The sequence below is a fragment of the Dama dama genome, chromosome 11 (genome assembly GCF_033118175.1).
Source record: "Dama dama isolate Ldn47 chromosome 11, ASM3311817v1, whole genome shotgun sequence".
NCBI lineage: Eukaryota > Metazoa > Chordata > Mammalia > Artiodactyla > Cervidae > Dama > Dama dama.
In genome coordinates, this window is record NC_083691.1 from 57133608 (window position 1) to 57146582 (window position 12975).

The window sequence follows — 12975 nt, forward strand, 5'->3', positions numbered from 1 at the left end:
GTTAGGGATTCGGAAAGGTTGGTTGGAGATCATTTTCTCATCATTCTCCTCTACCAGGTGATGGTTCTCTCAGTTCCCAGGACCCTAATACTTCTAACTTTTCTCTTCAGTGCAGACTTTTCCTCTGTGAGCACCAGACCCATATATACAAATGCCTTCTTAACCTCTCTGCTTGGAGACCTCTCAAAGTCACTTTGAACTCATCACATCTAAACAAATTCATGTTCTCCCTCTCTACACCTGTTCTTAAGTTACTACTAATTCCTCCTTTGGTCTTTTAATTTCACAAAGACTTCCCTTCTTAAACATCTCTTCGATCCATCACTTTACTTTTCTCCACTTCCTCTGTCTCACTCCAATCCAAGCTATGCCCATCTGTACCAGACTAGTCTCGTAACTAGACTCCCTACTTTTGCTCTTCTTCCTCTTCCAGTCCATTTTCCATGGTGGTTGTTGTTCAGTGGCTCAGTCATGTCTGACTCTCTGCGACCCCATGGACTAAAGCAAGAGAGTCTTCCCTGTCCTTCACTATCTCCTGGACCTTGCTCAAACTCACATCCATTGAGTTCGTGATGCCTTCCAACCATCTCGTCCTCAGTGGTCCCCTTCTCCTCCTGCCTTCAACCTTTCCCAGCACCAGGACCTTTTCCAGTGAGTCAGCTTTTCCCATCAGGTAGCCAAAGTATTGGAGCTTCAGCTTCAGCATCAGTCTTTCCAATGAACATTCAGGACTGACTTCCTTTAGGATTGGATAGTTTGATCTCCTTGTAGTCCAAAGGACTCTTAGAGTCTTCTCCAACACCACAGTTCAAAAGCATCAATTCTTCAGCATTCAGCCTTCTTCATGGTTCAACTCTCACATCCATATAAGACTACTGGAAAAACCATAGCTTTGACTATATGGACCTTTGTCGGCAAAGCAATGGTTAGTACAACTATGTAACATAGTATACTGTGGTTAGTACAGACAATATACATAGTCAGCAGAGTACAGGAGAGATTGGCTTTACTAGGATTTTAAGAATTTATCTACTCTCTTCCAGATTTCCACAACTTCTAACTGGTGTGAATACATCATAAATATTTCATTTTTATTTATTTATTTGGCTGCACCAAGTCTTAGTTGCAGCACTCAGGATCTTCAACTTTCATGGCAGCATGCAAGACCTTTTAGTTGTTGCATGTGACCTTTTAGTGGTGGCATGTAGAAAATCCCATGGACAGAGGAGCCTGGCAGGCTACAGTCCACGAGGTCGAAAAGAGTTGAAAATGATTTTGCGATCGAGCACACTCACGGGATCCAGTTCCATGACCAGGGATTGAACCCGGGGCCCCTGTACTGGGAGCAGGGAGTCCCAGCCACTAGACCACCAGGAAAGTCCCTTCACAAATATTTTCTAAATATAAATACTTCCACAGTTAGAGATAACTGGCTTATAATACAAATGCCTCACTGTGCCAACCTTCTGATTCACCAGTCTCATTGAAAGTCTCAGCAAAACACAATGTGAAAAAACCCTTTCCATTTTGACTATGGAGGAGTCTCTCCCAGTTAAAACCTTTCAGTGGCTTCCCATGGCTGAGGATGAAATCCGAAACGCTTCCCATACATTACGAGACCCCATATAGCCTGACCCCAGCCTCCCTCTATGGACTCATCTCTACCTCACCCTCAACCCTCATCCTAGTTGCCATCCTCACCTTCTCTAGTGCTCTGAGCACACAGTGATCATTCCTGCTGCAAGGCCTTGATGCTGGCCATTTCCTCTCCCAGAGCAATCCTTCTCAGCATCTCTGTCCATCTCTTACAGCTCTTTGTCCTTACAGGATCTCAGTTGTGAACACTGTTTCTTTTGAGCAGCCCTCTCTGACCTCCCACCTTGGGAGGTCAGGTACCCTTGCTAAGCCTCTCTTAGTTCTACCCTTTCTTGTGGCAGTTACTGTAATTAGACTATGATATTTACACTATAATAGTTTCATTTCTGGCTCCCCTGCTAGCTCCACATAAGTTCCATAACGGCTAGGATCTTACCAGACCTGTGCATTGCTGAAACCCCAGCTGCACAGTCCTGCGGGACCCTCTGCCGCCTTGAAGACCAGTTGAGTTTTGGGTGTGTTAAAGTTCAAGTACCACTGACTCTCTCACTAGGGTTAAGAAGCAGGGACCTCTCTGGTGCTCCAGTGGTTAAGAATCCACCTTCCAATGCAGGGAACGTGGGTTCCACTCCTGGTTGGGGAACTAAGATCCCACATGCTGCAGGGCAACTAAGCACATGAGCTGCAACTAGAGAGAAGCCCGCCCATGGCAATGAAAGATCCCATGTGCTGCAACTGAGACCCAATGCCGCAAAATAAATAAATAAATATTAAAAAGAAAAAAAAAAGCAGCAGCAGTCAGGTGCTCACAGTGTACTGAGCACCATGGTAAGTTTGCTCTCTATTATGATGGGCTTCCCTGGTGGCTCAGATGGTAAAGAATCTGCCTGTAATGCCGGAGACCCAGGTTCTATCCCTGGGTTGGGAAGACCCCTTGGAGAAGAGAATGGCAACCCACTCCAGTATTCTTGCCTGGAGAATTCCATAGACAGAGGAGCCTGGCAGGCTACAGTCCATGGCGGGTCACAAAGAGTCAGACACAACTGAGCGACTAACATGTGATGTCTTTGTCCCTAAATTTCAATGAGAACGTTGAAATTAACGTGACAGGGAGAGAAGAGGAAGCTTATTTGCGTAATGGTCGGTGTTCCAGGGAATCATACCTCAAGGATTAAGGAGAGGGCCTCATGGTTAACAACTAGTTAGTTGATCTAACATGAAGAATTATGAAATCTTTCAGTAGATTTGGATATGAGTCAAAGGCATCCTGTGTGACATGCTTAAAAGGAAATGTAGATTTAAAAGAAAAAAGAAAGAAAGAAAATGCAGAAGAAAAAACAAATCCTGAAGTGATTTGGAATTTACAATCATCAAAGATTCTGAATTATTGCCCAAGAGCAGTGAGATACCAAGTAGATAATCATTCTTTCATTCTTTCTTTCCTTAACCTATACTCAACCTACAAAACAAAATACCTCAAGGAAAACTACTAGCTTAACTGCTTAAGTATACTTTTGGCATTCATGGTGAAAAATAAGAGTTTAGTAACTACCTCTGCCTTCACTTAGGTTAATAAACATCCACAAAGTAGATAAAACAATATGCACAAGGAGTCAGTTTCCTACAAAACAGAGTCAATCAATTTCTTACTTGACAACATGCATGCTGGAACAAATTGATTTAGTTCACAGCACTGCTTTCAGCCACGCTAAGGGATGAATAAGATAAAATTATATCAAAGCACTGTTTCACTTCTATAATTAAAAGAAAAGCAATTAGCCTAAGCAATTATTTAAATATTGGCTTGCTCCATGACTGACAGAGACTTTTCCAAATAAACTACCATCTGAGATGGTGCTCATCTAAGACTCATGTTGTGCTAGTTTACGTACAAATGAAAAACTGCCAAATGATCAGACATCTTTCAGTATAAATTAGAGAATCTTTAAAAGAGATTACAGAGCCTTTTTTAATAAAGCAATGCTCAAAACAGCCTACTGATGGACCTTTTATGAACAAATCAAGTAACCATTAAAAATGTACTCTTTTTCAAAGGCTCCCTCTACCAACCCTCAGCCTCATGAAGGCCCGTCTTAACAAATGCAGTCTGATGTAGGGCAGGGAGGAGGCTGGAAGGCTCTCAGATTATAGTTGTTTCTGCACCTGTCTGAAACAGAAAGGCAGTGTGTCCCTTGGGGAGAAACATGCCTAAAATAAAATAAAACAAAACCCCAAACTCTAAGTATAGACTTATAATAGAATTGTTTGTTCCTTTTAAGAGGAAAAAAAAGGGGAGGACATTTTAACAGAAAAATGAAACAAAAAACAAATATGGTATCTCTAAATAAAGAAAAGGTAAAGATATTGTCTAAGGACAGACTAGCTATAAATACACAGTTATAATATGCATTCTAAATACAGATAAGGAAGGTCTTTGTATTTATAAGTGTGTTTCAAAACATAGAGAAGTAAGCAGCTAGTTCAAGAATCTGATGTCTACTTAGATTTGGTGAACTATGATCCTAATGCCATCCAGAGACCCCAAAGAAAAACCATGCTACAGTTTACAATAGCCAGGACATGGAAGCAACCTAGATGCCCATCAGCAGACGAATGGATAAGAAAGCTGTGGTACATATGCACAACGGAATATTACTCAGCCATTAAAAAGAATGCATTTGAATCAGTTCTAATGAGGTGGATGAAACTGGAGCCTATTATACACAGTGAAGTAAGTAAGAAAGAAAAATACCAATACAGTATACTAATGCATATACATGGAATTTAGAAAGATGGTAATGACAACCCTATATGTGAGACAGCAAAAGAGACACAGATGTATAGAACAATCTTTTGGACTCTGTGGGAGAAGGAGAGGGTGGGATGATTTGAAAGAACAGCACTGAAGCATGTATATTTATCATATGTGAAACAGATCTCCAGTCCAGGTTCGATGCATGAGACAAGTGCTCAGGGCTGGTGCACTGGGATGACCCTGAAGGACAGGATGGAGAGGAAGGTGGGAGGAGGGTTCAGGATGGGGAACACATGTACACCCATGGCTGATTCATGTCAATGTATGGCAAAACCACTACAATACTGTAAAGTAATTAGCCTCAAATTTAAATAAATAAATTTAATTTAAATTTAAAAAAAGAAAAAAGCAAAACCATGCTAAGGAGATCCAACCAGTCCATCCTAAAGGAGATCAGTCCTGAGTGTTCACTGGAAGGACTGATGTTGAAGCTGAAACTCCAATACTTGGCCACCTGATGCGAAAAACTGACTCATTTGAAAAAGACCCTGATGCTGGGAAGGACTGAAGGCAGGAGGAGAAGGGGACGACAGAGGATGAGATGGTTGGATGGCATCACCGACTCAATGGACATGAGTTTGAGTAAACTCTGGGAGTTGGTGATGGGCAGGGAGGCCTGGCGTGCTGCCGTCCATGGGGTCACAAAGAGATACGACCGAGTGACTGAACTGAACTGATGTCACAAAACAAAATTTTAAAACCATCAGGGAAGAACCATGGCCAAATCTCCTGAGTGCTTTGACTCTGCATATAAATCACTAGAGAAAAGCAAATTGGATTTCAGGTGGTCCTTCTGAAAACCAAAAACAAAATTCTTAACTACTGTCAAAAGTATTAGATTTAAATAGATAGCCAGTGGGAATTTGCTGTCAAACTCAGGGAACTCAAACTGTGGCTCTGTGACAGCCTAGAGGGGTGGGATGGGATAGGAGGTGGAAGGGGGGTTCAGGAGGGAGGGGCATATGTATACTTATGCATGTCGATACAGGGCAGAAATCAGTACAATACTATAAAGCAATTATCCACCAATTAAAAATAAATATTTTTTTAAAGAAAGTATTAGATTTAGAACCTAGGAGCACATCTGCTAAAGCTAACAGAGTAAACTTTAGGTTCATCATTCATTCTGACACACAGACACACACACAGTTTTAGCTTGGTTTATATCACTATTCTTTTGAGGAAGTTTATAAACACCTAGTCAAGAGGAAAGAGTGGCAAATCAGATCTCTGTCCCAAGGCACCTCAACCTTCCTGCAGCTCACAATTCATTCTAAAAATAATGTGAAACCCTTGTTTTTAATGGAACCATCAATCTCTCTTATCCTCTGGGAACTTATTTTTTTCCTTAACATAATTGAAACATGACTAAAACAACATAATAAGTTATTTTATATGCCTTTTGAGTCAGAAAAGGTTAAGGGCATCATCAGAGCAGGTTGAGAGGCAACGAGACATGTACCTAACGGTCATGAATTTTTGCTATTTTTAAAAGAATCCTTAAAGGCACTAAAAAGGGAAGTGAAAAAATTCCTCTAGATAATTTATAAGGGTATTTCATGTATTTGATGGTACCTGAGCCCTGAGGTTAGGACAATCTTAAGAAATTTAGTCCTATCCATCATTTTACAGAGAAGGTAATTAAAGCTCTCCTGAAATAAAGAACATGAGTTTGCACAAGCTCTGGGAGATGGTGGAGGACAGGGAAGCCTGGCACGCTGCAGGCCACGGGGTCACAAAGAGTCAGACACGACTGACCGACTGAACAACAGCCACAACAACCGAAATAGTTTAGCCAAGTCACACAGCCAGTTAACAGCAGCGTATCCACTAGAACTAGCCCCTGAATCCTGGTGCATACACCACACCACACAAACTCCCTGTGATGCTCTTACTCTATTATTCAAGCAAAAGTACATGTGACTCACAACCAATTCCTCTAGCACTAGTAACTTTAAAAGTTTCCTTACCACTGAGTCACCTGGGAAGCATCAGATCAATCAGTCACTTAATAATCACTGCACAGAGGACTTTCCTCATGGTCCAGTTGTTCAGAATCCGCCTGCCAATGCAGGGGACACAGGTTTGGTCCTTGGTCCAGGAGGTTTCTATATGCCATCAGGCAGTTGAGCCCATTCACCACAACTACTAAGCCTGCGCTATAGGGCCCACATGCCGCAACTACTGAATCCCGTGTGCCTAGAGCCTGGACTCTGCAATAAGAGAAGTCACTGCAGTGAGAAGCCCGTGCACCACAACCAGAGGAAGTCCACAGAGCAATGAAGACCCAGCGCAGTCAAGAATAAATAAACAAATAGTAAAAAAAATAAATAAAACATAATCACTGCATAGAGAATACATCTTCTCTGATCTTCTGGGTTTAATCTGTTTCACCTTCAGACCACTCCTGATGAAAGCATGGAGGAACTGACACTCCAGCAGAGGAGTCAACAAATGGAGACTTACTGTCAGCTGGGTGGCTCCTGTTACATCTCCCCACCAGTTCCTTCTGCCTGCTGGGTTCACCCAGTCCTTCTCCCTACACTACCTGCCCTAGCAAATGCTGGGTTTCAGACAGAGAAAATTAATTTTTCTCCCTAAAAGCTAAGGACTGTCATAAAATAGTCTATCAGATGCATTCAGAAAAGTATTGTCATGCTAAGCATCCAATCTGGGGCATTTCAAAAGAGCAGTTTTTGTTCCCCTTTTAGTGGTGTCTTGTCCAGTTTCTGAACATAACTTCTAGATGATGAGCGACACATACCTTGCTGAATAACAGGTGACCCAAGCTCACAATACAGTTCTCTCTCCTTGTTAATGTTTATAACCTTACCAATACTCTCCTAATATTTCTATTATATATTAGATCAGCTGGTCTCAAAGCACTGTCTGTGGATTCTGTTTCAAGTGCAGACGGTCAAGCGGTTTTCATAAGAAGGTGGTACTGTTTGCCTTTCCCTGGGGTGATACTTGCATTTATGGTGTAGAAGCAACAGTAACTAAAACTGGTGCTTTAGCCTAAATCTAGCACCAAATTTGTAGTCCTGGAATCTTCACTTGTTGCACACTTGTGACAAAATAGAAGAAAAAAAGTTTCACTCAAGAATGTTCTGATGATACCCCAATGTTCATTGTAGCACTATTTACAATAGCTAGGACATGGAAGCAACCTAGGTGTTCACTGACAGATGAATGGATAAAGAAGTTGTGCTGCATATATACAATGGAATATTACTCGGCCATAAAAAGGAAAGCATTTGAGTCAGTTCTAATGAGGTGGATGAAACTGGAGCCTATATACAGAGTGAAGTAAGTCAGAAAGAGAAAAACAAAACAAATACCCTATATTAACACATATATATAGAATATAGAAAGACGATACTGATGAACCTATTTGCAGGGCATCAGTGGAGATGCAGACATGGAGAACAGGCTTATGAACGAAGTGGAGGAAGGAGAGGGTGGGACGAGTTGAGAGAGCAGTATTGAAACATACACATTACCACATGTAAAAGAGACAGTCAGTGGGAATTTGCAATATGATGCAGAGAGCTCAAATCTGATGCTCTGTGACAACTTAGAGGGGTGGGATGGGAAGGGAGGTGGGAAAGATGTTCAAGAGGGAGGGGACATATGTATGCCTATGGCTGATTCATGTTGATGTATGGCAGAAACCATCGCAATATTGTAAAGCAATTATCCTCCAATTAAAAATAAATTTCTTTAAAAAAGAGTGTTGATGAAACAATAAAAATTAATTTCATCAAGTTGTGACCCAAATACATACCTTTCTACTATTCTGCCCAACCAACCAGGAGGTATACATTAAGGACTTCAGCCAAATGGAAGCATGTTTTGAGAAAAAGCACTTGTGAGACTGAGTTTTGAGGTGAACTAGCAGCACTGCTCACAAAGCTCCATTTTTACTTGAAAAACTGAGAGAAAAGCTATGATTATGAGACTTGGGTATCTGGCAGACATTTTCTCAAAAATAAACAAAGTGAACCTCTTACTTTGAGGAAAACAATTGACTATGTTAATGATCAAATCTAAGTTGCCAAGTGAAAATTAGAATCTTGTAAAAGCTGTATCTTCCCATGCAAGCTTCCCAGTATTTAAAGGATTTTCTCAAGAGATTGGTGGGGATAATAAAAAGTTTGACTTTACAAAACATTCTACAAGGAAATATGTCAACATTTGCAAGATCTGTGTAACTCAATGAATCAATATTTTCCCAATGATGTTAGGAGATCATGCATGAGTAAAAAGCAAGACAGGCCAATGGATGTTACTGGAACAGAGTACAACTGCTCATTGATATGATTTCAGATTCCACAGGGCAACTAACCTTCCAGAAACTTTCACCTGTTCTTGTGTAGAACCAAAAAAGAATGATCACAATTATCTGAAAAGGCTACTAAAAAAATCTTTTCCCAACTACCTGTGGATTTTCTTCATCATATAGCTCAACCAAAACAACAATGCAACATGTTGAAGGCAGAGGCATACAGGAAAATCAAGTTGTCTTCTATTAAACTAGAAACATGACATTTAAAACAAGAGAGTCCCATAACCAGTGCGAGTCTGATATTTGAAGCAAGGCACCCAGAACCAGTACTCTGTGACAAGCTGGAGGGATGGTTGGGGGGGGGGGGGGGCGGCGGTTCAGGATGGAGGGGACACATGTACACCTACAGTTAATTCCTACTGATGTATGGCAAAACCCATGACAATACTGTAAACTAATTATCCTCCAGTTAAAATATATAAATTTCAAAACAAAAAACAAGAGAGCCCTAATAAGCCACAGAAAATGGTAGGGACAGTGAGAAAATTGTAGTTTAAAAATAGCTAATATAACTGCTATAGTAAGAAAAGCTTCAAGGTTGACCAGCTGCTTATAATTTAAACACACTCAATGGCACCCAGGTTATCACAACTATTTGTCATAACGTGCAATTTCTCTTTTTGTCAGTAAGCGTGTTTTAGTTTGTAAAGGCACACATGCTTTACACCACTACAACACACCAGAATGTTACCTCAGGTGTAAACAGCTTACAGTCTTCTGATTTTGCTCATCATCTTTCACGTCTAGTTTGAAAATAAAGCAAAATGTGCATGCCCAAGCATTATCCCAGGAGGACACAAATAAACGACTCTTCAGTCTGGGTAGTAATTCATTTGACTAAAATTTGTAACATACTTTATAATCAAAGTGCTTTTATATTAATAATTCACAACACAGAAGTTCACGATTCTCAACAGATGTTTTCAGCATACTGCTGGATAAGCAGCAGGCACTCTGAAAGTCTACTCAAGGCTCAGCACACGGCAAGCAGGAGGCTGGGCAGTGCCATCGCCCTAAGTATCTGCCTGGGTGCTCCAGAACACAATTCAGCCTGGGTTTTCTAGAGAGCAGTGGGGTCACTGATAGCAGTTATTCCATCATCACTAATCAGGTCATTCTCAAGCCCCTCATGCTAGGTTTTTCCCAAACTTGTTACCAGCTTAAAAGCTTTCTGAAAGGGAAAGATTGATAATGAAAGAGGAAAAAAAGGGGGACTTCCCTGGTGCTCCAGAGGGGCCTTCCTGGTGGCTCAGACAGTAAAGAATCTGCCTGCAATGCATGAGACCCGGGTTCGATCCCTGGGTGGGGAAGATCCCTTGGAGAAGAGAATGGCTATCTACTCCAGTATTCTTGCCTGGAGAATTCCACAGACAGAGGAGCCTGGCAGGGCTACAGTCTACGAAGTCACAAAGAGTCAGACATGACTGACAGACTAACACTCCCTGGTGGTCCAGTGGTTAAGACTGCATGCTTCCACTGCAAGGGGCTTGGGTTTGATTCCTGGTCAGGGAAGTAAGATCCCACATCCCACAAGGTGAGGCCAAAAAAAAAAAAAGAGTGGGGGTGGGGGCAGGAGGAGGAAGAGTATCCTAGTGATCCTAGTATCTTACCTCTAAGAACAAGGTAAAAGGCTGAGAATGTTCTAGAAAACAGATGACTGCTTCTATGTCAGCAGTCATAACTCAAAAGAGGGACCTGTTTTAAATGATTTAAACAAGAGAGTAGAGTGCCAGAAAAGGAGAGAGACTTCATCTGAGTCGAGACTAAAGGTCAGAAAAATAAACTTCTGTCATTTAATTTTCCTTAACCTGCTCCGCTCATCAAGGTAGGCAATGTCGTGACTTTACGCAAGCAGATGCTAAAGCTCTTGAGGGGCTAAGTTACCTGTGCAAGTTTGGGAGTCATGTGCCAGAAAAGTTTTGAAAGCAGCTAACTGCAAATAATCCAATTTGTCTAAAATTACACTCAAAGAAAATGTCAGATGAATTATATTCAAAATTAGGATGGACAACTGAGGGAACACATAGGGAATAATTTATGGGGTTTTGCAACATGTATTTCCAACTGTTAAAACACAGTTGTTTACATTTGTTTTATTATTCCTAGGGACCTCGTGATGGTGATGATGATGATATTAGGAAGAAGAAATTATGATCATGTTACAGCTAATGAGCTTTATTGGTATAGCAGATAGTATCCTCAATTACTCATTTATACGATTAACTCATTTCAGGCCCCAAACAATCCTAAGAAGTAGGTGACATCATCCACCTCATTTTACAGAAGGGGGAATTGAGGGAAAGAAGAGCTAAGCAAATGCCTCCAGGGGACACAGCTTGCTAGAGACAGACACCCCCCACACCTAGGTGATCAGCTCCTGAGCCCCAGTCCTATAAGCAAATATCTACTAGTAACAGCAGCAAGTGCTCATTTTAACTAAGTTTTCTTGTCAACACATAACAGAAAATTCTCACCTCTGGTTTGCTAAGGCTGGATGACACCAAGGAACCAGACCCCACGTCCAAATCCCACTGCTTCTTCCCACGGTTCTCAGGATCCAAGGCAGCGATTCGGCCATCTAAAGTGCTGATGATCACTAATGATCTGTAAAATTCACAATGAAAAGGACAGAGTTAAAAAGATTCCAAAGGCACACACTCAAAAGAAACCAGCCTCTCCCAGACTTCCCTGGTGGTCCAGTGGATAAGAATCCACCTGCCAGTGCAGGGGACATGGGTTTGATCTCCGGTCCAGGAAGATCCCACACGCCACAGTGCAAGTAAGTCCATGTGCCACAACTACTGAGCCCAAGCTCTAGGGTCTGTGCTCCACAAGAGAAGCCACCACAAGGAGAAGTCCACGCACCACAACTAGAGAAAAGCCAAAGGGCAGCAACAAACACCCAGTGCAGCCAATAAAGAATGAAGAAAGAAACCAGCTTCTCCCCAGGCCTCTATCTGTAAGGGCAGGGAGCAGGGGTACATCCCCGTGACACTTGTAGTCTTTTCACCTTGTCTTGAGCCCTCCAAGACAACTGCACTATGCCCTTTTTCTGTTTGTGCCACTTATGAAAAGCCCCAGAGTCCAAGGTCACTCCTCGTCCCCACACTCTAATCCCCACTTGGAACTCAACATACCCTCTTCTGTCCCTTACTCTTGTATTTCCCCAACTCCTGAAGCCTTTACCCTGAAACAGCTTCCCCTGAATGTCCACTCACCTTCTTGCTCTAATAGAAACCTGAAGACACTCCTTCAGAAGCTATGAGAATTTTTTTTCTCCATCACCCTTACCAGGTCCAGTGATGGGGTAAGTGTAGTCCTCATACCGTGCTACCATTTCTAGACTATTTTCTTTCCTTCCTCTCTAAAAACCCTCAGGATCAAATCACTCCATCCATTACCCCTCCTAATAATTATCTTTTGATCTTTGGGTCACTTGGCTCCATTCCTTGGAAATTTTGAGCTCCTGGTTCACTGTCAATATTAACACATTCTGTGGGTTTTCAAGATCTGTCTACCTTGCCCCAGTCATTCCCATGATCAGAGCCTAAGACACTGTCATTATCTATCACAGCTTCCCTGTCCCACTGAAATGTTAAGCATCCAACCCTAAGCCACCAACTCCTCTTTTCAGCTCACCTCCTCTACTTCTTTGACCCCACCAGAATCTATTAGCTATTGATCCTACCACTGTTACCCTGAACTTCACCACCATTATGTCTTTACTTTGTCCTTATCCAGTTTTTTGTTTTTGTTTTGGTTTTTTCCTTAAAGGCAAGATAGTTTTTATTTACTTTATTTCCTTAAAGCCAAGATAGTTTTTATTTACTAAGTAAATAAAACTTAGTTCTTGCATGAGGGATCTTTGCTGCCGAGTGTGGGATCTAGCTCCCTGACCAGGGATGGAACCCAGGACCCCTGCATTGGGAATGCTGAGTCTTAACCACCAGACTGCCAGCGAAGTTCCTCTTTTCCAGTTTAAATTCCACATCTTTCATTTTAAGCACTTCCCTGTTCATGCCTTCAACTCCCTTTTTCCTCTCCTACACATCACACTGGACTAGCAGAACTCCAACCCGAGTTAAACTCAACTGTCTGCCTTTGCTCCCTCTTGCATCTGTGTGGTTGAAGACAGACAGACATAACCATGCTGACAGGTATCACTTTTATTCATTTACCATCAACGTCAAAAGGACTACAAATGATGTTCCACAAT

General features: G+C 41.8%; 1 protein-coding gene across 1 annotated transcript in view; it reads right to left on the reverse strand.

The window, feature by feature from the left end:
* The window catches only part of EIF2AK3 (eukaryotic translation initiation factor 2 alpha kinase 3), a 79039-nt gene that overhangs the window by 51614 nt on the left and 14450 nt on the right, over window positions 1–12975 (reverse strand). Inside the window, exon 2 of the mRNA XM_061155310.1 lies at window positions 11234–11363. Within this exon, the coding sequence (XP_061011293.1) occupies window positions 11234–11363 (130 nt within the window). The remainder of the gene's footprint in view (window positions 1–11233; window positions 11364–12975) is intronic.